General features: G+C 43.9%; 1 protein-coding gene across 4 annotated transcripts in view; it reads left to right on the forward strand.

The window, feature by feature from the left end:
• The first annotated feature begins 339 nt into the window (after positions 1–339).
• TARS3 (threonyl-tRNA synthetase 3) overlaps positions 340–22,775 on the forward strand; it is a 46,728-nt gene continuing 24,292 nt past the window's right edge. Inside the window, exons 1-10 of one of the 4 annotated variants that reach the window (XM_057722537.1) lie at positions 340–695; positions 1,677–1,742; positions 2,467–2,663; positions 9,382–9,505; positions 12,889–13,010; positions 14,573–14,690; positions 16,888–16,952; positions 19,245–19,323; positions 20,231–20,377; positions 21,182–21,280. In XM_057722537.1, the coding sequence (XP_057578520.1) occupies positions 393–695; positions 1,677–1,742; positions 2,467–2,663; positions 9,382–9,505; positions 12,889–13,010; positions 14,573–14,690; positions 16,888–16,952; positions 19,245–19,323; positions 20,231–20,377; positions 21,182–21,280 (1,320 nt within the window). In that variant the 5' untranslated portion in view covers positions 340–392. Of the gene's footprint in view, positions 696–744; positions 1,135–1,676; positions 1,743–2,466; positions 2,664–9,381; positions 9,506–12,888; positions 13,011–14,572; positions 14,691–16,887; positions 16,953–19,244; positions 19,324–20,230; positions 20,378–21,181; positions 21,281–22,775 lie in introns of those variants that run through there. The other 3 variants (XM_057722538.1, XM_057722541.1, XM_057722540.1) reach the window with 3 other exon arrangements.

The raw sequence follows: 22,775 nt of genomic DNA on the forward strand, positions 1-22,775 counted from the left end.
GGCCCCCAGCCAGGAAGAGCATCCAACGTGGGTCCACCAACCCCACCCCTCCCCATCTCCTCACCCCTCCCATCGCCCCGCCCCCAGCTCCTATAGCCCCGCCCCTGCAGTGCACAGCCGGCCCCACCCATCTTCATTACCCCGCCCTCCCCAGTTTCTGTCGCTCCGCCTCTCGCCTTCACACCTCCCCCTATAGTTCCTATAGCCCCGCCCATATCTCCGCCCCCACTCAGCTCCTATCGCCCCGCCCCTGCAGTGCACAGCCAGCCCTGCCCCGTCGCCCCGCCCCCTCGCTTATATAGCGTCGGCCCCGCCCCGCCCCCGCAGTGCGCCCCTTAGCTGCCGACTGTCCACGCGTGGCGGCGGCGCCTGTGGGAGGCGAGGTGGGCGCCATGGCTGCCGAAGCCCTGGCGGCGAAGGCCGTGGCGTCACGCCTGGCGCGGCAGGAGGAGGACATTCGCTGGCTGTGGGCTGAGGTCCACCGCCTGAGGGACGAGCAGCTGAACGCGCCCGACCGCTGCCAGGCCGAGGGGCCGTGCCTCACGCGCGAGGTGGCTCAGCTGCGGGCGGAGAACCGCGAGCTGCGCCACCGCCTGTACCGCCTGCGGCTGTGCCTCGCGGAGGAGCTGAGCCACCAGGCGCGTCGGGAGAGCGTGGCGCGGGCGGAGGCCGGGCGCGCGGCCGCGGGCGCGCAGGTACCGGGCGGGGGTGTTGTCTGCGGGGGAGGGCGGGGCGGGGCGGGGCCGGTGCGCTGCGGGCCTGAGGGCGCCAAGTGCGAGTGCGCGCGGCGGGCGGCGGCAGGAGCGCGGCGGGCGGGGCCTGTCCTCCCCGCCCCGCGTCCCCTCCTTGGGCCAGGAACCCGCCGTAGGCTGTCCACCCCCCACCCCCCGCCTCGGGACCGCTGCGTTTCTAGCGATCGCCAGGCTGACCTAACGCTGTAATGTCCCAGCTCTTCCCGTAAGTTGCCCGCCGCACATTTTCTTGAGTGGCAGAAATAGCATTTTCCTTTCTTTGAAAAAAGTGCTGCAGTGTTTGAAACTCACGATTCTCCTCTTGCGCAAGAAGACCAACAGCTCCATATAGAAACCCTTCCCTTCCCCCTGATGAATGGCTGGTCTGAGCCGTCTACGACAGGTGTTTGGATGTTGCCTTGTTTTGGGGGGGTCTGTCTTGAAATTTGTGTATTTAACATTGTCATTTAATAGCGTATTTTAGTGTTTTGGTTCACTTACCTTACTCTAACCTAAGGCATTTCTAAGTTCTGAAAGTTTTCTCAGAGGGTGGGTGTTCCTCAGTCTTTACCAGGAGGCTGTGGTACCCGGGCAACATCTTCCTGAAACAGTGCATTTAAAGCCTCTGCGGACAGCTATGCAACCATTCTTCCAGCGACATTATTTGTTTAAAATTTAGGTGGTGGTGGTGGGGAATCTTTAAAGAAGAAAATATATTTAAGTATACAAGAATGTGTGAAAGTGCACATTCAGGAAGGACTGAACCCCAGAAAACGACTTCTTGTTGAGGGTTGTAAGTGATGGTCAGGAGAGGCCCAGCGGTGAGCCTCTAAACATGGGACGCTTGCTGCCTGCTGGCCTGTCCCTCTCCTTCCTTGGGCTTCAGACATGTTGCTCTTTGTTGTCATTGATATGAGTTGTTTATTATTTCCCTTTATTTCTCAGCCTCCTCCTAGTCAAAGCCAAGAAAAGGACATTAGAAAGAAGAAGGAAAGTGGGTCTGACAGTGAGGTGAGTCATTGCTGTGGAAATAATATAAAATATCAGTACTACCTGTAATTTAAATATGCTTATATAGTTAATTGTGTAGGATTTTTAATTAAAACAGTTGCTTATAAATTACGACTTGGGCCAGAGAAGTGTGTTAAAAATTTTGTTAGCCTTAGATACAAGATATGTTAACTTAGAGATGAGCCAGCCCCACAGCTGTGACGCACTCAGTCTATTTAAGTTGGGACAGCAGAGCTCTTCTTTTGTGTTAAGGAAACTGGCTTCTTTGCTTTTTTAATAAAAACCATTAAAACAACCAGAGAGATGATCAGGTACATCAGCATTTGGTAGGAGCAGAGGAAGAGTACTTGGCCTCAGAGGGTCCATTTGGTTGAGGAGATTGACAAACACGAGAAACCACTAGAGAACAAAGTCAGATGGTGTATTAATAAGGGCTGAGTTGTATAGCTCTGTACACACACGTGTTAAACATGTAGAGAAGGGTGCTGCCAGTGGGTGTGGTAGTTGGAAGAGGAGGGATTTGCGTAGGACCCTGAGAGCTAAGTGGGAGTTAGACCTGGGCAGGGGAGTCTCCAGGGGGTGAGAGTGAAAGCAGAGCCATAGGTGCTGGCGTGGGGATGACCTGGGCCTGCTGAGAAGGAGTGGGGCATATTTGGAGCTGAGCAGTTAGAAAAAAAAGTGGGCTATGTGTGTGTTAACCCTGCTGTATTCTAATGCTTTTCAGGTGAAGAATCCACCAAATTTTGTGAAGGAAAGATTGAAGCTTTTTGAAATACTGAAGAAAGAGCATCAGCTCTTACTTGCCATTTATGAAAAAAAGGGAAATACAAGCAATGTGATCACAGTAAGAGTGGCTGATGGGAAAACAGTGGAAGGGGAAGCTTGGAAAACAACACCTCACCAAGTGGCTGCTGAAATTAGGTAAACCGTAGTGCGGAGCACATAATCAGTGCTAAGTGTTGCGCCAGAGCTTGGTGAAAATGTGTTCTTAGGAGCTGCTAAAATATTTTCTTCTTACTCAGTTGAATAAATTAAATGTAATTAGTTACTTTTTTCCCTCTTGGCTTCTAAAGGGGCCGTTTAATAAGTAATTGAATATCAGAACACAATCTCTTCCTCTTTAAAGGGTCCAACTTCTAGAGTTCTAATAAAAATATATTGTAGAGAAAAATGTATAATCCTTGTCAGGCAACATTACATTGGCCTGGTTCATCATCAGGATATTTCCATGAGATTTTATAGGCCTTTTGTTGGACTTGATTCCAAGCCATTGTTCCAGCGGTAAATAACTGTGTCTTTGGACCAATGTGGGCAGGTCCTTCAAGCTTTCTAAGCCTGTTTTCTTACATCTTAAGCATAAATAATATTTTTATCATTTACCTTACGAGGTTGTAAAGATCAAATGAAATACTGTATATGAAAGATACCCTGAAAATGAAAGCATCTCTAGAAATGTGCAAGAAGGCCTATTAATTACAGATTGAAGATGTATGTGTTAAGAGCTATGAACAGCCCTGAAAGCTTTGATCTTCCCCAAAATTAGATACTTCCGTGAAGTTGTATTGTTTTGACTAATGTTGATTCCTGGCATTAAATAAAATTCTGTGGAAGTTACAGCTCAAAACTGCCATGTAAATAAACTTATTATTTAAAAAGAAAACTTTTCAACAATTAAAATCTTCAGATTTCCTTTGAAAAATATGGTTAAGATTGTATTTTTCATCCTGTTATATTATACACCCTAAAGGCCCCTCCCAACCTGTTCCTGTGCTTTCCAGGAGAGATGAGTAAGTGTGCTGGGGAAAATGGGCTTTGAGGCAGAAATAAGTTTGTTTCCTTGTGGAGAGTCATTGCATGTTGGCAGATTGAAGTGTGAGACATCCTGCACTGAAGAGACTGTCCAAGCTTGGGAAACAAGGTCATTGCATTATAGGACTTGTTCATCATTGTACAGTCAGTGACATGCATTCCCATAGGGCACCAGTTTAAAACCACCCTGGAGTTTAATGACAGAGGGGTTGCAGGAGTGTCTGAAAAGTAAAATTGCCCAAAACTAAAGGATGGGCAAAGCTATATCAGGCAAACCTGATAAGAAGAAAGCAGAGGTCATAATATTACCATCAAATGGCAGAATACAGGGCTGAAATCATCCAGTGGGAGACTGAGGGTTATTTTTAAAATAGAAGAACAGTGTAATCCCCGATTTGTCATACACCTTTGTGAGTTATATAATGCAGCATCAAATCAGAAATACAAAATTAAAGGAACTCAAGAGTGGCAGACTTTAACATGCTTTTCTCAGTTTTTGATCAGATAGCCACAAATTAAGATTGTATGATCTGAATAATAACACTCTAAGGTAGGCTTCATGGCTACTCCCTGACCTTCGTGCTGTGGCCCAGATGGTGCCTTCTCTCTTGGTACCTGTGCTCGTGATCTCAGCTCCTCAGAATCTCAGTAAAATGCAGAAACACAGTTAGCATTCTGTGAACAAAATGAAATCCATTGTGAACTCAGTAAATATTAAATGGCAACAAGACAAAACAAAACTAGGAAATTAAAAAAAAAACTTCAAAATACTCAGGTGAAAAGAAATCAAAACAAGTATTTTTAGAAATAAAAAGAGTAAAAAAAGTATTCTTAGAAAATACTTCTAATGAGAATACATTTCAAAATCTATGGAATACATCTGAAGTGGTGATCAGAAACAGATTTGTAGTGTTGAAGGCTTCTATTATTGAATAAGAAAAAATGAAATGACTAAGAATTCAACTCAGGCAGTTAGAAAAAGAACAGTTAAACAAGGAGGAAACTAAAAAGGTGAATTAGAGAAGCGTATTAACTGAAAAACTATTAGAATAAGTAAGGGTGCAGCAAGGTGGCTGGATGTAAAAATAAAGTTAAAAATAATAGTTTTATTAAATTATACTCCCTGTTCCCTTGGTTTCCTGAGAATTGATTGCATAGATGATTTTTCCTGCTCTGAGGGAGCGTAGGCCTTCCTCAGAGCAGGTACAAATCATTAAGGAAAGATGGACAGGTTCAAAAACACTTAAGACAAATGGCTATGTGTAAAAATGACACATAAAAAGGGAAATGACAGATGTGAAAAAAATGTTCCATATAAAACAAATGAATTCTCTTTAAATGTTTTTCAAATTAATAGGAAAAAGATGAAAACTTCAGAGGAAAAGATAATCTTAGAAATGCAAATTAAAGTAATTGTGTATTATCTACTGGTCTGTCAAAGATTTATGAATAATACTTAATATTGATAGGATTTGGGGGAAATGGCACTGCTGGAGGGGAGATGCAGAGGCACAGTCTCTTTCGTAAATGTGTGACCCTCAACCCTTGGACCCAGTCATTCTATACATAGCCGTTTATCCCGAGAAAGTACCCCAGCAGAAAAAAATGGGCAAAAGACATTTCATAGTAGTTCATTGAAGAATAGTTCTTGGAATGTGGTCCCCAAACCAGCAGCATTAGCATTACCTGGAAACTTGATGGAAATGCATTCTTGGGCCCCAGCCCTCCTGAATCAGTCACCTGTGTTTCCAGGAGACTCCCAGGGGCTTTTGACTAAACTTCTTAAGGAAAGAACCCCCCAGAGACCGTGGCTTAAATAAGGCAGATACCACATTCTCCCTTGACGGTCTAGCGGTGGCCCAGCTGGTGGACATCTCTGGTCCAGGAAGTCATTCATGGACCCCGGTTCCCCCATCTTCTCGGTTTTCCGTCCCTCAGGTAGGGTTTGTCCAGGTCAAGGGGTGGAGGCTGGGTCCCACCCACGGACCTGCCCGCAGACAGGGAAAGAGCGGCTGGAGAACAAGGGTGCTTTGAGGTCAAGACCCTGGAGCAGCACAATTTAATCCCACCTACTGCCTGTTAGCTCACGCTTAGTCACAGGGCCACGCTGTAGGAGAATGGAAATGTAGCTCCTCCTGCCGGCCATGCTTCCAGCCCAGGCACTCTCACCACGGGAGGGAGGGAGGACGGTTTTGGGGACAGCGTCTGCTTGGGCGTGCCCCTCAGACAGACACCCAGACACCTGTGAGCATCTGCCTTGCTCATCCCCCCTCCCTCCCCAGGCAAGACACTCCTGACCCGGCAGCAGAAAGCCCAGGATTTCCATGTGAAGCACACAACACCCCCATCAGCTAGCTGCTTGCCCTTCAGCAGCAAGTAAACTAATGGACAAGGCTGCACACGCCACGTGTGTACAGTGGTGAGATAAACACAATCACGACTAAAGTGTCATTTGGAGAAAGGAGGAGGAGCGATGCAGCAGACAGTGGTGTTCAAGGGCCCACAGATCCTGTCAGCAGTGGTTGTGAGGCCATAGCTTGGCTGTGGGGGGGGCTTGAGTCAGTCCTCCTGGCCACCCTTTGTCCTCTGGGAGCAGCTCTCTTGTCCACCATCCTCTGTTAGCCCTGATTTTGCAATTTGGAAGGTTCATCGTTGTCCCTCGCCCTCACTTGCCACATCAGTTGTTTGTCATGGAGGCTGCATGATTTGCCCAGTGCAGTTCCCACTGGTGCACACGTGGGGCTTAGGGCTCCTGTAAGGATCAGTCGCGGGTACTTGTAAGCTGAGCTTGTAGTCTGTTTGGCAAAACAGTTTCCTCAAGCAGTTAACTGTAAACCATAATAGGCTTCTAACCAGCAGCTTCTAATCAGTTTCCCATGAAAGTAACCTTACTAAAGATTTCTCTTGAACAGAGACTTCTCGCCCTCTTTATTCCCTGGCCTTTCTCCTTGGCTTGTCCTTCTCTCCCTCAAGTTAATGGGCTGAGATCAGACAAAACCGTAGTTTGGGGGCAGGCGATTCCCTTGCTTTGATCCTTGCAGTTGAACTCGCCTGTGTTGTCTGTCTCTGCATGGCCTTTGAGAAGGGCTGTCAGTGCCTGTGCCTCCTGCTCTTCGGGACAGAAGATTGTTTTCACATCATGTGCAGCCTCACACTTCTGAACTCCCAGTCAGTTTGGCTTACAGGTCACAGGCAGAGAGAGCCTCCCTCTCAAAGGGACAAGTCTCACCTGAACCTCTCTTGGTCTGATAGTATTTTGCTAAAAGCCGCAAGAGTTACCCAGCATATCCCAACATTTGCCTTTTTGTAACTGTTTACTCATGTGCTGCAGGCATCATAAGCAAATTATTTGCCTGCAGGTCTTGCAAGATATTTTGTTATGCTGTAAGAAGGGTTATTGGCTTTCCATATCTGAGTATCTCTTTCCTTGTAACCTGCCTCCCATCTGCTAAGCCACTGTCACAGGATTTGTCTTTGTTACTCACTTCTAGGTCCTTATTTCTGTGTTAGTTAAGACACAGGCTAAGCTGCTGCAACAGAGGCCACAGAAAACTCAGTGGCTTAAATATGGTCAGAATCTCTCAGCAGTCTAGGGGTGAAGGGTCCAGGCTGGCAGGTAGCACTTCTCCATATGCTTATTTGGAGACCTAAATTCCTTCCATCTGGCTGCTGGGTGGCCTGGTACAGTGTTCCCTTGTCTATATGGTCCAAAGGTCATAGCACATGTGTGCTCCTTCCACAGAGGGCCGGGAGGGGATGGACAGGTGCTCTGCATGGTCTTGGACTGAGATATGGTAGACACCATATCTCAGAATACACCTCTTCTGCCTCCACCTAAGACACATGGCCACCTCCTGTGTCAAGGACGGCCAGACACTGACTGTGGAGGACGAAGAGAATGGCCTTGAGGAGTCTTTATAGCCTGGCACGGCCAGCAAAGATGAAAATAAAATTCTACTCCATTGACAAAATGCTGAAAGTTTATTAACTTCTTATTATGAATACGCCTTATTTAACCCTTAGAATAAATATATGAGGAAGATCCTGTAATTCGCATTTTACCGGTGAGGAAACCGAGGCTTAGAAAAGCTGAGTAAATTTTCCAGGGTTTAAACGCAGGTTGACCTGACCCTAGAATGTGTGCTCTTAACTGCAGGGCTGTGCCCCTGCTCAAGGTACTCACAGAAATGCAAATTAAAACGTTACATTGTCAAGATGACACAATTTTGTACTCCCTAACGTGAGAGCACAGAGAAAGGTATTCTTGGGCCCTTTCCTGGTAGGAATATTTGGCAGTATAGTCCAATTAAAGTCATTAAACCTGTGTATCCCTTGACCAAGCAGGTTTACTTCTAGAATTTTTCCTGAGAAAATAATCAGGAACTGAGATGTATATTCAAGAATGTTCATTGCAGCATTATTTGTCATGGTCAAAGTAAAACAAGAAAAACCAAAACCCTCAAAGAAATAACCCAAATGCCTAGCAATAGTGGGTTCATTAAGTAAATCTTAGTTCTACTGCAACTGTCAAATAGCATGGTTTACAAGTCTGTCTGTTGTTGGGGAAAATGTCATGGTTTATTGTTAAGTTTAAAAAGTAGGTTATCAAATAACATAAAATAAGTACTATTAAAAATTTTACATTGGTGTATGTATTTATCCAAAAAAAGTGGAAAGGCAAATGTTAACAGTTAACAGAAAAGCAATGTTAACAGTAATTTCTGGGTGATGGGATTGAGGGTGATTTTTTTTGTTTGGCCACTCTGCCCACAGCATGTGGGATCTTAGTTTCCCAACCAGGGATCAAACCTGCGTCCCCTGCATTGGAAGCACGGAGTCTTAACCACTGGACCGTCAGGGAAGTCCTGAGTGATTTTTTTTCTTTGTGCTTTTCTGTGCTTTCCAGGTCTCTTCTCTTAATATGTTATTTTTGGTCAGTAATTTTCAAACAACAATAAATGTTAATGAAAAGACAGATACACCCAAAGGAAAAGGATCAACACCTTAGTAGAAAATAGGCAAAGGACATAGACAGTTCATAAAAACAAACTGGCCACTAAACATTTATAATCCAATAAATCAAATTAAAACAACCATTTCCAACATTGCACTGGCAAAGTCTGAAAAAATCAGGGTGTGTAGAAGTGGTACATTCAGATGATATTTATTAGCAGCCCTTTAGAGGCACATGCTCTTTGACCTAACAGGTTTACTTCCGAAGGCTTATTCCTAGAAAAGTCACCAAAGAACAAAGCTGCCTGTGCATGGATGTCTGTGCAGTGTACTCTCTGATAGCAAAGCACCCAGCGACCTAAAGTGCAGGAGGAGGCTTCCTTAATCAGTGTGGTCCTTCCAGAGTGTTCTGGGAATCTGTCTGAGGGCATGGCTGTGAAGAAACAGGCTCTAAAATTATGTTGGCAACTGTGTTTTTTATTTTTCAAGGTGTGCGTGTGTGTGTGTGTGTGTGTGTGTGAGAGAGAGAGAGAGAGAGAGAGGGAGGGAGAGAGAGTTAAGGAAGGGTGGGTATACAGAAAGACTGAAAAAACGTGTCAGAATGTTATGAGTGGTGATCTCTGAATGGTGAGACGTATGTGATTTTTATTTTATTCTTGTGCATTCTCTGTTTTCTGAGTTTTTATAGTGAACGTATCTTATTACTTTTGTACTTAAAGTAAATGTTACAAAATTTTTAAAAATCCATCCTATTAGTTTACACTTGTACTTACCACTTAAGAAAGAAACAAACCCTGGAAATCATTTTCATCTTTTGTTTTAGCAAATCATTGTAGCCTGTTATGCGTTAACTCCCACGTGGCTGTTTTCTTACCAGTCAGGAGCTGGCAGAAAGCGCAGTGATAGCCAAAGTGAATGGGGAGCTGTGGGACCTGGACCGTCCGCTGGAAAGGGATTCCATCCTAGAGCTGCTCACATTTGATGATGAGGAAGCCCAAGCTGTAAGTGTTTAAAGATCAACTGACCACACTTCGGATGTTTATGTTGTCAGTTACATTGTATATGAAGCCACATACTGAAGTCAAGAACGATGGGTTTTATGGCCTTCTGAGGTTTAAAATGTGCGTTGGTGTTTAATAAATATAATATTAATAATACCATATTTAAAAGTGATTCAGAAAGAGCAGTTTTAAAATGAAATACATAGCTTATATATACTTCTTCATTTTTCTCACTTAAGATCTAAACCTAACAACTGTCACCTAACTTTGTGCCTGCTGTCACCCTGGAACTTGTGAACACGTATTAATTCCCTCAGTCAGCTGACCAGTATCTGAGGTGTTGGGTGCACGTGCCAGACCCTGTGGGGCGGCAGAGGCTCCCGCTTCAGAGAGTTCATGGCTGGTGGGAGGGGTAGTGAGCAAGGAAATAAACAACTAGATGCTTTCAGGTGGTGTCAGCTTCCGGCGTAGTCAGGTAGCAGCGGAATGGGAGCAGCCGTGGTGCTGGCCTGGCAGTTAGTTTTAACCGTCTCCTGAGGGTGGAATCCTGCATTGACCCGGGCACTTTCCCACACCGGTGGTTCTTGGTTGACCTGTGGACACTGTTCTTCAATAGACTCTTTAACAGTGGGCTGCTAAAGGCTTTCAGTCTGTCAGGTGTTTGGGTGGGGGGAGCTACCAAACTTAATGTTCTGTGGAGGGGTCGGCCTCTTTGGAGTTCTTTCCCTCTGGGTTCAGTGATATCATGAAAGAGAAAACTTAGTTATTGTGTTATCTTGGGAAATCTTTCTAGAGTGTCTAAGCAGCCCGTCCCTCTGCCTACCCTGATACTAACATGACAGCTGGCGTCACATTGTAGAGCTTCTGAAATAGTTGTGGTGGTTCATGAAAATGAGACTGTTCTGTGCCAGACACCAGCCCCGGCCCCTTGTGTGTGGTATCTCCCTGAGTCCATACTTACGTTATCAGACAGTTACCCTGTTAATTGTACACAGGCTCAGGGTGGTCCAGTAACTGTTCTTCCAAGCTTTGGGTGCTTCTTCTAGTGTAATTTAGAAACAAAGACTTTTGTTGTTGTTGTTCTTGGATTTTATTTTCCTATTACTATGAACATATTCACAAGATTTTGAGCATAAACCCATTTATGAATACTTAATGCATATCCATGAAAAAGAAACCCTAGAAAAGCAAATCTAGAAAACTCAGATCTACAAGATGATAAAATTAGTGATTTTGTAAAGCATTTTTTGCTTTACAGAAAAATTCGTCTCCTTTGTATAGCAAACTCTTAAACTTTATTTTAAAAGATGCTTCTATTTGCAAGAATATTTAGTGCGTAATGTAACATATGAAAGAAATAGTCCCTGCCCTCTAGGTAAATTCATGTAGAAAGTGACAGAGTAAGAATGTTCATGTAAAGTTGATAAATACGTGCACCAGAAACAAGGGGCATTTTATAACATGGTAGAGCTTTCAAGTTTAAGATGTATCTAATAGATATTTCCTTTTGCAAGCATGCTGTCCAGTAGGAGAGTGTAGGTGGGTATTCGTTCTGCTCTGAATCTTTGCTGAAGTCCCAGGAGCAGTCAGCGATGTGCTGCTGGGACCTACACTCAGGAAGTGTAGGTACTTATCTGAGGTGTGAAGAAAACCAGATGTGTATAAGAACCGAAGCTGCTAGTTCTGTGTTGCACAAGGTTTAAAATGTAAATTCAATCATTTCTTTTCTGCTTAAAACCCGCTGGCCCTTCTTACCTGTCAGCCTTCCTCAAGCTGCTCTGTGATACTACCCACCCCCGCAACCACCCTGTGAGTACAGGGCCTCTGCTGTGATTCTTGATTACAGAGCCCTGTTCATCTTCTTTTAAATACTCTTCTCATCTCGTGATGCTGTGCTTAGAGGTTTGTTGCCCATCTCTCCCCCACTAGGCTGTAAACCGCATGAGGCCAGCGGCTCTCATTTCTTTCTCTCTTGTTTCCAGTGTCTAACACAATGTTTGGCTCAGGCAGTATCCAGGTGTGGACAATGTATGAAGAAGGTACTTGGGCTGATGTTGGCAGCCAGCCTGCATCCTGTGCTGTCCCGAGCAGAGGGCTCTGCCCCGAGGACTGCCCCTCTGGGCCTGATGCCTCGGGTTGGGATTGCACAGAGCCTGCCCAGTTGGCTGACTCCCTCTCTTCCGGTTTATTATCTCAGACAGCTTTCTAATTGTAATTTGTTTCCTGTTTAATTAAGGAAAGTGCCGCCACAGAACTTGAGTCTCTTGTTCCTTTGGCATCTGTGTTTACTTGGTGACTGGTTAGTTTTAATGTATCCATAAACCATTGATTCCTTGGTAATTAAAAACCAAATCAGCTTTCTGAACTTGTAGAGCTAGTGACCAGCTCTTGGACTGCGGTGATTTTTTTTTTTTTTTTTGAGTCAAAAATGATCTGCACTCTGGCTGTAGAATTTATTTTAATTAACTTTTAAAAAAGACAAATACATCATTTTTCGACACAATCTCCTTGCTTTTCAATACACTTTGTCCATCTGTCAACAAGCTTTTGTATTCCCTCATTAAAAAATGTTTTCGTCTGACCTGCGAGCCACGAATGCACCACTGTCCTCAGTTCTTCTTTAGAAGTGAATCTTCATCCTCACAGAGCTCTCCCCAGGGGACCAAACAGGTGAAAGTCCAGTGGAGCAAGATCAGGACCATAGGGAGGATACCCCAACACCTCAAAACAAAGTTTTTGCAGAGTGTTGACAGTGTGGGCAGAAGTGTTCGGACTTGCATTGTCATGCAAGATCACAGAGCCCTTGGATACTGCAGTGAATTAACTAATGTACACCCTGCCTGAGGGACCCTGGCAGCCGGCAGGCAGTCCTCAGTGACTCCACTGTCTTCCTGAGTCATCTTTCAAACTTCCACAGCCATGTGCTGTTCAGCGTGTGAAGACTGCTGTGTAGATGGCAGAATCTTGTTAACATGAGCGATGTCAGGAGCAGCCACTGTGGCCTCACATCTGACTCAAGCTGCCCAGAGGAGGGGAGAGGTGGCCCGTGCCCAGCACTCCCTGGTGTTCCTTTGTGCTGGGCCTGAACCGGCTCTGGGCGGCTGCTCTGCTTGGTGGTTGAGGCACACGAGGAAGTGGCTTAGGAGCCTGACTTCAGTGCCGTGCAGAGCAGCAGCTGCACGTTAGAACCAAGCAGCCAGCTGCCAGGGGTTCCAGGGAGGGCCCAGGAAGTGTGCTCTCGTCAGTGGTCACCAGAGATTGACGCTGCCTTGTATCGTGGTGTTTGTCCTCTTACACTGTATCCCGTGCTCACTCACCCACTTGTCTGCCTGGTGGCTTCCCCTGACCCAAGGTTGTGGCCATGGCCTCTGTCCCTCCTGCAGGTGTACTGGCACTCCAGTGCCCACATCCTCGGGGAAGCCCTGGAGCTCCGCTACGGGGGCCTCCTGTGCTGCTGCCCACCCACAGACAGCGGGTTTTACTACGACATGTTCCTTGAAGACAGGTAACGCCTCTGAGTGCATGTGTTTATAGTGGTTACGCATTAGTGTCGTGAACACATATTATAGAATGTGATTGTAGATAGGGTAACCATTTTCAAAAAGTATTCTTTTTTATGAGTTTAGATTCAAGGGTAACTTCTCAAATTGTTTTCTTTCTTTTCCTGAGAAGGACGTGATACGCTGTTTATGTAACCTGAGACCTACTAGGGCAAATTATTGATTCGGACTGGAGTTGTAAGGTTCATCCCTGGAGGGCACGTGTTGAGCTCTGCACCGTGATGGTCAAGGGTGCCGCTCATCTACCGCAGCCGCTCGTCTACCACAGCCCCTGCCAGAGGGGCTGGTCCGCAGAGGCCTCATGTTCCGTAGATCTATGCTTGAAATCACGAGCAGCAGGCCCAGCCCTGGCCCACCTCCTTACCTCTCATAGCTCTTAAGGAAACCACCAGCTGTTAAAACTGAAACCTGAGGGTCCTCCCAGTCCTACCCTGCTCCTCGCCAGTCCCCATCTCCTAGTCACTCCATCCAATTCTGCCAGTTTTATCCCCTAAGTAGTTCTCCCCCTGCCTTCTGCCTTAACATAGAGCCATAGTGTCCTTGCCTGGACGACTGTGGTACACTTCCCCTCCATCTATCACCTCCACGCTGCCTAAGCGACCCCTCTAACTAAACACCCAGCACTCTGCAGCTCCTGCTCCCAGCCTGTCCAGCTTCATCTGCTGTTAACAACCCCCCTCCCCCAAAAGGAGTCATTCCACAGGATGTGTTGATGCCTCCTGTGTGCTCTGGGCTTGGTGCTGCTGACTCCACAGTGGACGGGTCAGCCTGTCCTTGTGGGGTCGGCAGTCTGGTTGAGGGAGATGAACATAAACAGACACACAGCCTTCTGCTGTTGGAGATGATGAGGGCTGTGAAGGGGAGGTGCGACTAAGCAGGCAGGCGGTCAGCTGAGAGCTCAGTGACCCTGAAGGAGGGATGGGATGGAGGGAGGGAGTGAGCTCTGAGGCTGGTGGGGGAAGAACGTCCCAGGCTTCTGTGGGACAGCCCTGGGTGGGGGTGTGTGCAGCTCGTTTGAGGAATGCAGACGGCCTACAGGGCTGGAGGGGTGTGAGCACAGACAGGGGTTCCTGAGAGGAGCTGGGGGCTGCCCAGAACTGCGGCTGACCTGCAGTTCATGCTCACAGAGCTTCTTCCCAGCCTGGATCTCACTATCTAGGGCAGGGGCGTGGTGCACTCCACACTGTTTTTGGACAAAAACATAAATGTGTGAAGGATGAGGAAGATCACCCAGAAGATGAGACCCTGGAGGAGCTTTTGGTCCAACTGGGGAGTGTCCTACAGGGCTGTTCAGAGAACCGAGGGCAGGTCATCAGCTCACGCCTCTGTCTCCCTCTTTGAGAAGTAGGGTTACCTGCCTGGTGAAAGGATGATTGACTCTCCGAAATCCTGGACAGTAAAGTACCACATTCCTCTATGTAGAAAGCTAGTCAGCTGGTGACAAAGGCCACAGGTCTAGGATCACATCTGAGCAATCAGTGCTGATTCTTGCTGCTTTTCCCTGCAGGGCCATGTCCAGCACAGAGCTGCCAGCGCTAGAGAGTGCGTGTGAGGCCATCATCAAAGAGCAGCAGCCTTTCGAACGATTGGAAGTCAGCAAGGAGGCCCTGCTGGACCTGTTTAAGGTGATTTCATGCTGGAAATGTGAACAATATTTAATACAGATGACTGGTTTTAACAAATAATTGGCCGCTGCTCACCAAATTGTTCCAGATGGGTTGGTTGAAATTTTTAATGCAGACAGAGGGCTGGGTAAATAATTTTCATTTGTGTGTTTTATAAATCCGATTAATTCTGAGTATTGTTAATACTCCAGCTATTAAACTCAACAATATTAGTAATAAAAATATATAAAAGTCTGATTTTTCCTCTTTGGGGTTTTCTGCTAATTTTAAAAATAGATTTTAGCCTGGAGTAACCTGTATAAAACTTGAACTTTCTCTTTATATTGTTTAAACCAGTGTACTTAAATATCTTAATTTTATTTTTTAAATCACAAATATCAGAGAAAATACATACTTTGAGAATACAATATCGTTAATTTTGTGGGCTTGAATTAAAAAGTAGATGTGAGTTTGGTAAAAGTTGAAGCTGCTCTTTTTCTGTGTGTGGTAAACTATCCAAAATATAAAATTTACTGTTTTAATCATATTTTAAGTGTCCAGTTCTGTGGCATTAAGTACATTCACATTGTTGTGCAGCCGTCATCAGCATCCGTCTCCAGAGTTCTTGGATCCTCCCAACAGCAATCTTGTACCCGTCACACTAACTCCCTACTCTCCCCACCCCTTTCTGTCTCCATAGAGTGACTGCTCTTAGAGCCTCATGTAAATTGAATCATATAGTAATTGTCCTTCTGTGACTGGCCTGTTTCACTCGGCATCATGTCCTCAGGATTCATCCATGTTGTAGGTGTCAAAATTGCCTTCCTCTTTTGAGGCCGAATAATATTCTGTTTGTATGGATGGACCACATTTTATTCACTCTTGTCAATGGACATCTTTTGACTGCTAAGAAAATTGTTGCTACACAGGTGTATCTATTCAGGTCCCCACTTTCAGTTCTTTTGAATATATACCCAGAAGTGGAATTACTGATTTATATGGAAATCCTGTGTTTTATTTTTTGAGCAACTGCCATACTGTTTGCCACAGTGGTTGTACCACTTTACATTCCCATCAGCAATGCACAGGGTTCCAGTTCCTCCACATTCTTGCCAACCTGACTTTTTCTTCCCTTTCCTTTCCTTCCCTTTCCTTTTTTTTTTTTTTTTAATATTAACCATTCCAGTGGGCATGAGGTAGTATCTCACTGTGGTTTTTATTTGCATTTCTCTAATGGCTAGTGATGAGCATCTTTTCATGTGCCTATTGGTCATTTGTAGATCATCTTTGGAGAAATGTCTATTCAAATCCTTTCCCCATTTTTGAATTCAGTTGTTTATTTTTTGATGTTGAGTTGTAGGAATTCTTGGTATATTCTGGATATTAATCTCATATCAGATATGTGCTTTGCAATTATTTTCTCCCATTCTGTGGGTTGAGAACTAAACTCAATCAAAACTTTATGAAGAAAAATGATTTGATTTTAACATATAAGTATGAAACAGTTGTCATACAAATCTATTTTTTTCTCCCAACAACCACCTCCTTTAAGTAGTTATTTAATATAAAGTATCCAGCACAATGGTAATAGTGATGAAAGCAGAAGAGAAAGGAAAAGTGTCTGCTAAGCTTTTTAATGTAATTATATTTTTTACTATAAACTTTGTTTTAATTTTTACACAAATTAATAATGTAGCTACGTCCTCAGAATTTTATTTCATGTAGTTAAAACTGGAATATTTTAGAACAGTGCTGTCCAATAATGTGATCCACAAATCTGAGCCACATATGTCATCTTAAATTTTCTGGTAGCCACATTATAAAAGTAAAAGAAAGATGAAATTAATTTTTATAACATTTTATTTAACCTAATAAATCAAAAATATTACTTCAACATGTAGCCAACATAAAAAATAATTAGTGAGCTATTTTATATTCTTTTCTTTTCTTTTTTTTTCATTATGCCTCTGAAAGCCAATGTTTTGCTCTTGTGGTACACCTCATTTCAGATCAGTTGCATTTCAAATGCTCAGGGACCATGTGAGCTCCCTGCTCTGTCCTGGACGGCACAGCTCTGGGCTGTGAGCTCTTTGTATCTCCAGGGTCTCAGCACTTAGAACATAGCAGACATCCCATTCAGCGTGTACTGAAAAAAGTGAACATTTTTTCCCGCTTAAACATTTTGTGCGGTAATATGTAAACGTATTTTCCTTTGTAGTACAATAAATTTAAGTGCCGCATCCTGAAGGAGAAGGTCAACATGCCGACAACCACAGTTTACAGGTAACGTGTGTGAATTTTAAACACTGCTCAGTGGTTCATCTGAAGGCATTAACAGTAGCAATTTTGTCTTTGGTGGGTGGTCTGTTTGTAAATTTGCATAGTTGGTATAGTACTACTATAGGTGGGGACTCTGAAATGTTATCACCAAAGGGGAATTGTTGTTTTCTCATTTGTATTTATCAAGATGGTACTAAAAACCCACATTCTGTTTTCTGGCTGTTAGCTGTAGCAGCATCTTTCTCCCTGTGAGTGTTGTCCAGGGCCTCACATTTTGGGGGACTGTCAGGGGAAGGAATTCTGTTTGTCCTCCCACATTCTTATTGAGGGGCAGTGGGAGCTGTCATGGGCCATCTCTTCGGGCAGTGCTTCTCTGCCTCTTACCACACCCTCCACCTTGTTTGGGGTCCCAGAGCATCACCCTCCACGCATCAGCGGGACTCACAGTGAGATGAGAAGTGGTGGGAGGCAGAGGCCAGTGGGAGCACCCACCCAAACCATTTAGTTCTGCTGGATGTTAGGCTCCCAGCCCCTTTTTCCGTCCACTTGTTCAGCTGCCTTGTGGGCACTGCTCATCCCTGTTCCTATGTGTTCCTCTCTCTGGCTCCCTGTGACCTTCACGGTCCCATCAGAGAAGACCTGGTCCCTGTTTAAGTATGACTACAAACATCCTCCACAGGGCACTTCCTTTCCACACTCAAGTACTGTGGTTCTGTGGCTTCATTATACTGTGAGTAAAATCTACGCCCTTTACACATAGCTGTGCACAGTGCATTTCTTAAATGATAATATGAACACATGGCCATTTTATGCTGAAGGTGTATACCATGCTTATGTTTTTGCCACTGTCCAATGACCTGAAAAGATTTTGTTATTTGTTACCTATAATACAAATAAATGTTAGTATAACCATTTTAGTTTAAAAATAAATGAAGAAATTGAAAAAAATATGCTAAGTTTTAAATTTCTGGCTTTTAATACTTGACATTTGGTTTTTTTTTAACTTAGGACAACGTTGATGCTTATTTTGTCAATTGGGATGGCTCGTATTTAATTTTTGAAAATAAATGGCTTTTTCCCCTATGGAATTATTTAAGATTAGCTTATTAAAGTCTTTCATGATAATCAGGCATTTTTTCCCATTTCTCTGAGCGTTGACATACAACCTCCATCTTGGACAGGGAAGAATACGTAAAGAAATGACCTTTTCACGTTTAAAGCTTCATTGTACTTTGGTGAATAATCTGATCCTTTTATGTATTCATTGTAATTTTTAACTTTTTAGCCAGTGAATCTAAAAATACTTCAAACTAGTTGGAATAATTAAGGGACAGCTTTCTTTCTTTACTAAATTTTCCTTAAATTGGTTGATGTTAAGTCGCCTCCTCTCTGACCTGCACTATATCTTAACTCTGTTAATGTTTCTGTACTTGGAGAAAAGTCTGCACTTGTTAGGGTTTGGTGGTCCCTTGTTCAGTGTAGGTGCAGGCAAGTCCCCAGCTGCAGCCCCGTCTGCTTTAATAATGGTGTCATCTCTGATCTAAATTTTTGCCTGAGATTTACATTGTAAGTCGGTATAGTGTTTTTATAAACCAAGAGACAATTAGGCATCTTGTCATGAAACTGGAGGGCCTAAAAACAAACAAAAACCCTTGAGTTTATTTACTTTTTAAATAGACTATTTTTTTAGAGCAGTTTAGATTCGCAGCAAAATTTAGAGGAAGGTGCAGAGAGTTCCACACACACTCCTGCCCCCATATATGCACAGTTTCCCCACAGTCAGGATCACCCAGCAGAGATGGGACATGAGTTATAGTCTGTCTACACTGACACGTCATCACTGCCCAGAGTCTAGCATTTACATTATGCTTCAGTCTTGGTGTTGTGCATTCCATGGGTTTGGTGAAGTTTATTTTTATTGTAAAATATCAAGTTAATGCATTTTTATAACTCATATAATTTTGGTTTTGAAAATTAGTGTAGAGCAGGGAAATGGCTTATTGATTTTATGACAGTGAAGGTTTTTAAGAGCCTTAGGATGTGACAATGAAAAATGCTGCCTCTGTCTGCACAGTTTCTTCCCAGAGATTCTGTGGCTTTTGAATGTGAGCCGAGGAGGGAAGACTGGAATCTGAGACTAGGTGAATCACCTTTTCCTGCTCCTTAAATTAAAAATTAATTTAAATTAAGTTATTCCTAAATTAAACATTGCCCCAAAACATAGAACATGGTTTCTAATGAATAGTCCAAGAAGCTATAACTGTGCCTGGGCATGTTTTAAATATTTCATTACAGGTGTGGTCCACTAGTTGACCTTTGTAAAGGCCCCCATGTAAGACACACGGGAAAAATTAAAGCCATAAAAATTTTCAAGGTAAGGATTGTTTTTTTTCTTAATACAGTAAACTTAATGTGAACTAGATAAGACAGTAGTTCAATAATATCTTTTATAATCTGAACACCATGCCACTTAAAAACACTACATTCTTATTTGGTTTTTATATGGGCTTCTAAAAATAATATAATTTTTTAGAATTTTGGTAATTAGAACATTATATGTAGCCTTTAATTGTTTATCACTTAATCTTACTAAAAGTGTTATAGTGCATTTCTTTTTCATCTATGTTAAGATATTGTTCAGCATACTGTTGTTTTCTTGAATTGTCCTAATGTGAACAAGAACGTTTATCTGCATGTGAAAATAATGTACTGTAGGAAAAGGAGGAAAAGAAGGGATAGAGTGGTATGATGCAGAAAACACGCTCTGGAACCAAGAGGCATGCGACTGACCTTGCGGTCCTGCCCTTCCCGGGCCTTGGTTTTCTCACCAGGAGGAGGAGGGGTGATGAATGTCAGCCAGGCCTCCCACACGTCCCCACACTCCTTCCTCTGCTGCCCCCTCCTGGGTGATGCACTTGGTGCTTGGCCTTTCCTCATTTCCACGCTTTCTTTCTCACTTTTCATCCCTAGAATCCACAGCAGACTCGCTACGTAATGTACTGATTAATGGTATAATTTGGGCTGGGAAGGTTTAGTTAGGAACAGTTTAAGATTCTAAGTCTACAAAAGCTCATCTTTAAGTAAGCTATGCTGATGTTAGGGTGGGAAACCATGTATAGTCATCCTTTGGTATCTGCGGGGCAGTGGTCCAGGACACCTGGCTGATACCAAAGTCCAGGGCAGCTCAGGCCCCTGGTGTGAACCAGCTGTACATATATCAGAGCAGTTTTATTCGTAACCAAGGGTTTGGTGTGTTTACCCAAATCTCGTCTGATGTCTAGAATTCCTCAACATATTGGGAGGGCAACCCTGAAATGGAAACGCTGCAGAGGGTCTATGGGATATCCTTTCCTGATGACCAGATGATGGCAGCCTGGGAGGAGCTCCAGGAGGAGACCAAGACCTGGGATCACCTAAGGATCGGGAAGGTGTGCCCTGCTGAACCCCGCTGAGCTGGTCTGCAACCGCATCTCAGAGCTAGGGTGTCTTAAAACTAACATTTCTTCTTCTTCTCCTCTCCTTTCTTCTGTTTTGCTGGCGCTCATGGTTTGCTGCTGCGTTCTTCCATGCTCCTACCCCAATGTCTTCTAACCTCTTTCCTTCTTGTATTTTTTATTAGATTTAAACAATTGCACCTTTCATTTTTATCATGATATAAAAATAACTTTAAAGAAAAGTGTATACTTGATAATATACTTTGTATTTGGGAAACAGAGCAGAAACAAAGAAGATTTGCAAGCAGGCAGACCTGGGTTTAACTCCCAGTCCTGCCACATAGGAGCTGTTATAGCCAGGCATTCGCTGTGGAGCTCTGTGTCCTTGGCTCTGCTGGGTAGCATGCGGGGTGGCACGAGGACTGACACTGGATGGTGGTGGCTTCTGGGCAGGTTCTCGGCAGGTTCTCGGCATGATGGGCATGCTGATGTCAGAGCCCACCTCCAGCCATGTTGTCTGCCATAAGATCCATACTTCAAGGTGCCGAGGAAGAAATCAGCAGTAAATACAAGGTGAAATAAAAGCCAAGTTCAAAGCTGAGTAACCATAACTATGAGTTGTAATTTTGCATGTGCTGTTACATACAGTTAGATTCAAGTACAGTATTGAGGGACTTTGGAATGTTAATATTACAATCGGAAATAACTGAGTATATGTTTTATTCCTAGCATATCATATATGTACAGTAAATATTATGCAACAGTGAAATTTGAAATGCAATTATTGTTTTAATCTAGGAACAAGAACTTTTCTTTTTCCATGATCTGAGTCCTGGAAGCTGTTTCTTCCTTCCCAGAGGAGCCTTCATTTATAATACACTTATGGATTTCATACGAGTAAGTTAATTTTTAAAACATTCTATACTTACTCAACATTTCACATTTTGCTCTTTTCTCTCATTATAAAATGGCCAAGCATTTCCATTAATTTTATTTTAATAATACTAAGAATTTTGAACCTCAAAGAGAAATGCCACATCATGCCTTCTACTAAAAACATTGAGACAATTTGTATTTTCTTTAAATATTTACATTTATCCTTGGACTTCATTAAATGTACCTCTTGTCTGTGTAAGTTTCTAGAGTATGTACGATAGAAAGGTAAACTTCAGACCAAGTATGGGACTCCCTGGGAGAGAAGAAAGGAGGAAGTGTTGTGTGTGGCACAGAATGTAAACTGTGCAGTATTATTGCTCTTCAGGATATGGTCCCTGGAGCACTGGCGCCCCCCGACCCCCAAGTTGTCTATGATGTGACTCCAGGGTGATTTGGCAGCTCCAGAGCAAAGAGTGAAAAAACAGTTTTGTAATATAGTTACTTGTAGTACAAGTTCATAGAGTAGAAAGTCTTCATTAGGACAATATATAGATACTGCTCAGAGGTGATCCAGGTGGGCTGCTAGCATTACATTTCCTTTCTGTGCTTTCTTTGTCTTTCCTGTAATTAATAATTACCTAGAACTTTCATTTCCTCAGTTTTCTATGTGCCCATCACTAATTCATCCTCAACTTTCTATCAAAACTCTGAAACTCCTTATAGCGTATTCTGATGATTCAGGTAATCTCCAAGTAAAAAAAAATGTTTTTTCCAAATTTGGTCCATTCTCTCCAGAACTGACTTGCTGCTAAGATTTTTGACAACTGCTGTCTTAGGACTTCTTTTCATCGTCACCCTGGCTACTCCCCTCGTGTCTTTGCTGTGCTGAGTCCCCTCTTCCCTGACCCTTGCTTATCCTTCTTGTGGGGGGAGTCACCTTCTGCAGTGCCTTCCTGAGAAGGTACACAGCCTGTACTGGTTACTCTCTGACTTGTTTCCTTCCTCCTCTTCTCTGCTGTGTGCCTGGAGGCTGACCTCCATGGGTTCTATTGCCTGGGCTGCATGCCCTCCACAGGCGTTGGCCACAGCTTAGCCATGAGAGGAGATCAGAGAGTGGGGAGGTGAGACCTGAAGACTCACTGAAGCCCCCTGGGTTGGGGATGGAATGTGTGGAGAATAAACAGGACGCCTCTATGGTGGCCTTAAGGGAATCTTTTATCTTTTATAGATGCAAGACAGACATGGCTGATGATCAGGCCCAAGGCCTGATTGTATGGGTTGCAGGATTTATATACATAAGCCCAGTGGTCTCTTACGCTGAGGTAAGGGCATTGGCGGGAAGGATGGGGTCTCTGAGGCTTGGAAAGGGAATTGTTGGCAGACACAGATGAAGTGAAGAACTCTGAACCCCCATATATCCTTGTCTGAGGAGATCGGCCTGGCCTTTCCATGTTAAAAAAGAAAAAAACTTTCAGAGACTTCACCTTCTCTTGATTTTCCATTATGTGGTCTTGCC

This window comes from Hippopotamus amphibius, chromosome 2 (assembly GCF_030028045.1).
Source record: "Hippopotamus amphibius kiboko isolate mHipAmp2 chromosome 2, mHipAmp2.hap2, whole genome shotgun sequence".
NCBI lineage: Eukaryota > Metazoa > Chordata > Mammalia > Artiodactyla > Hippopotamidae > Hippopotamus > Hippopotamus amphibius.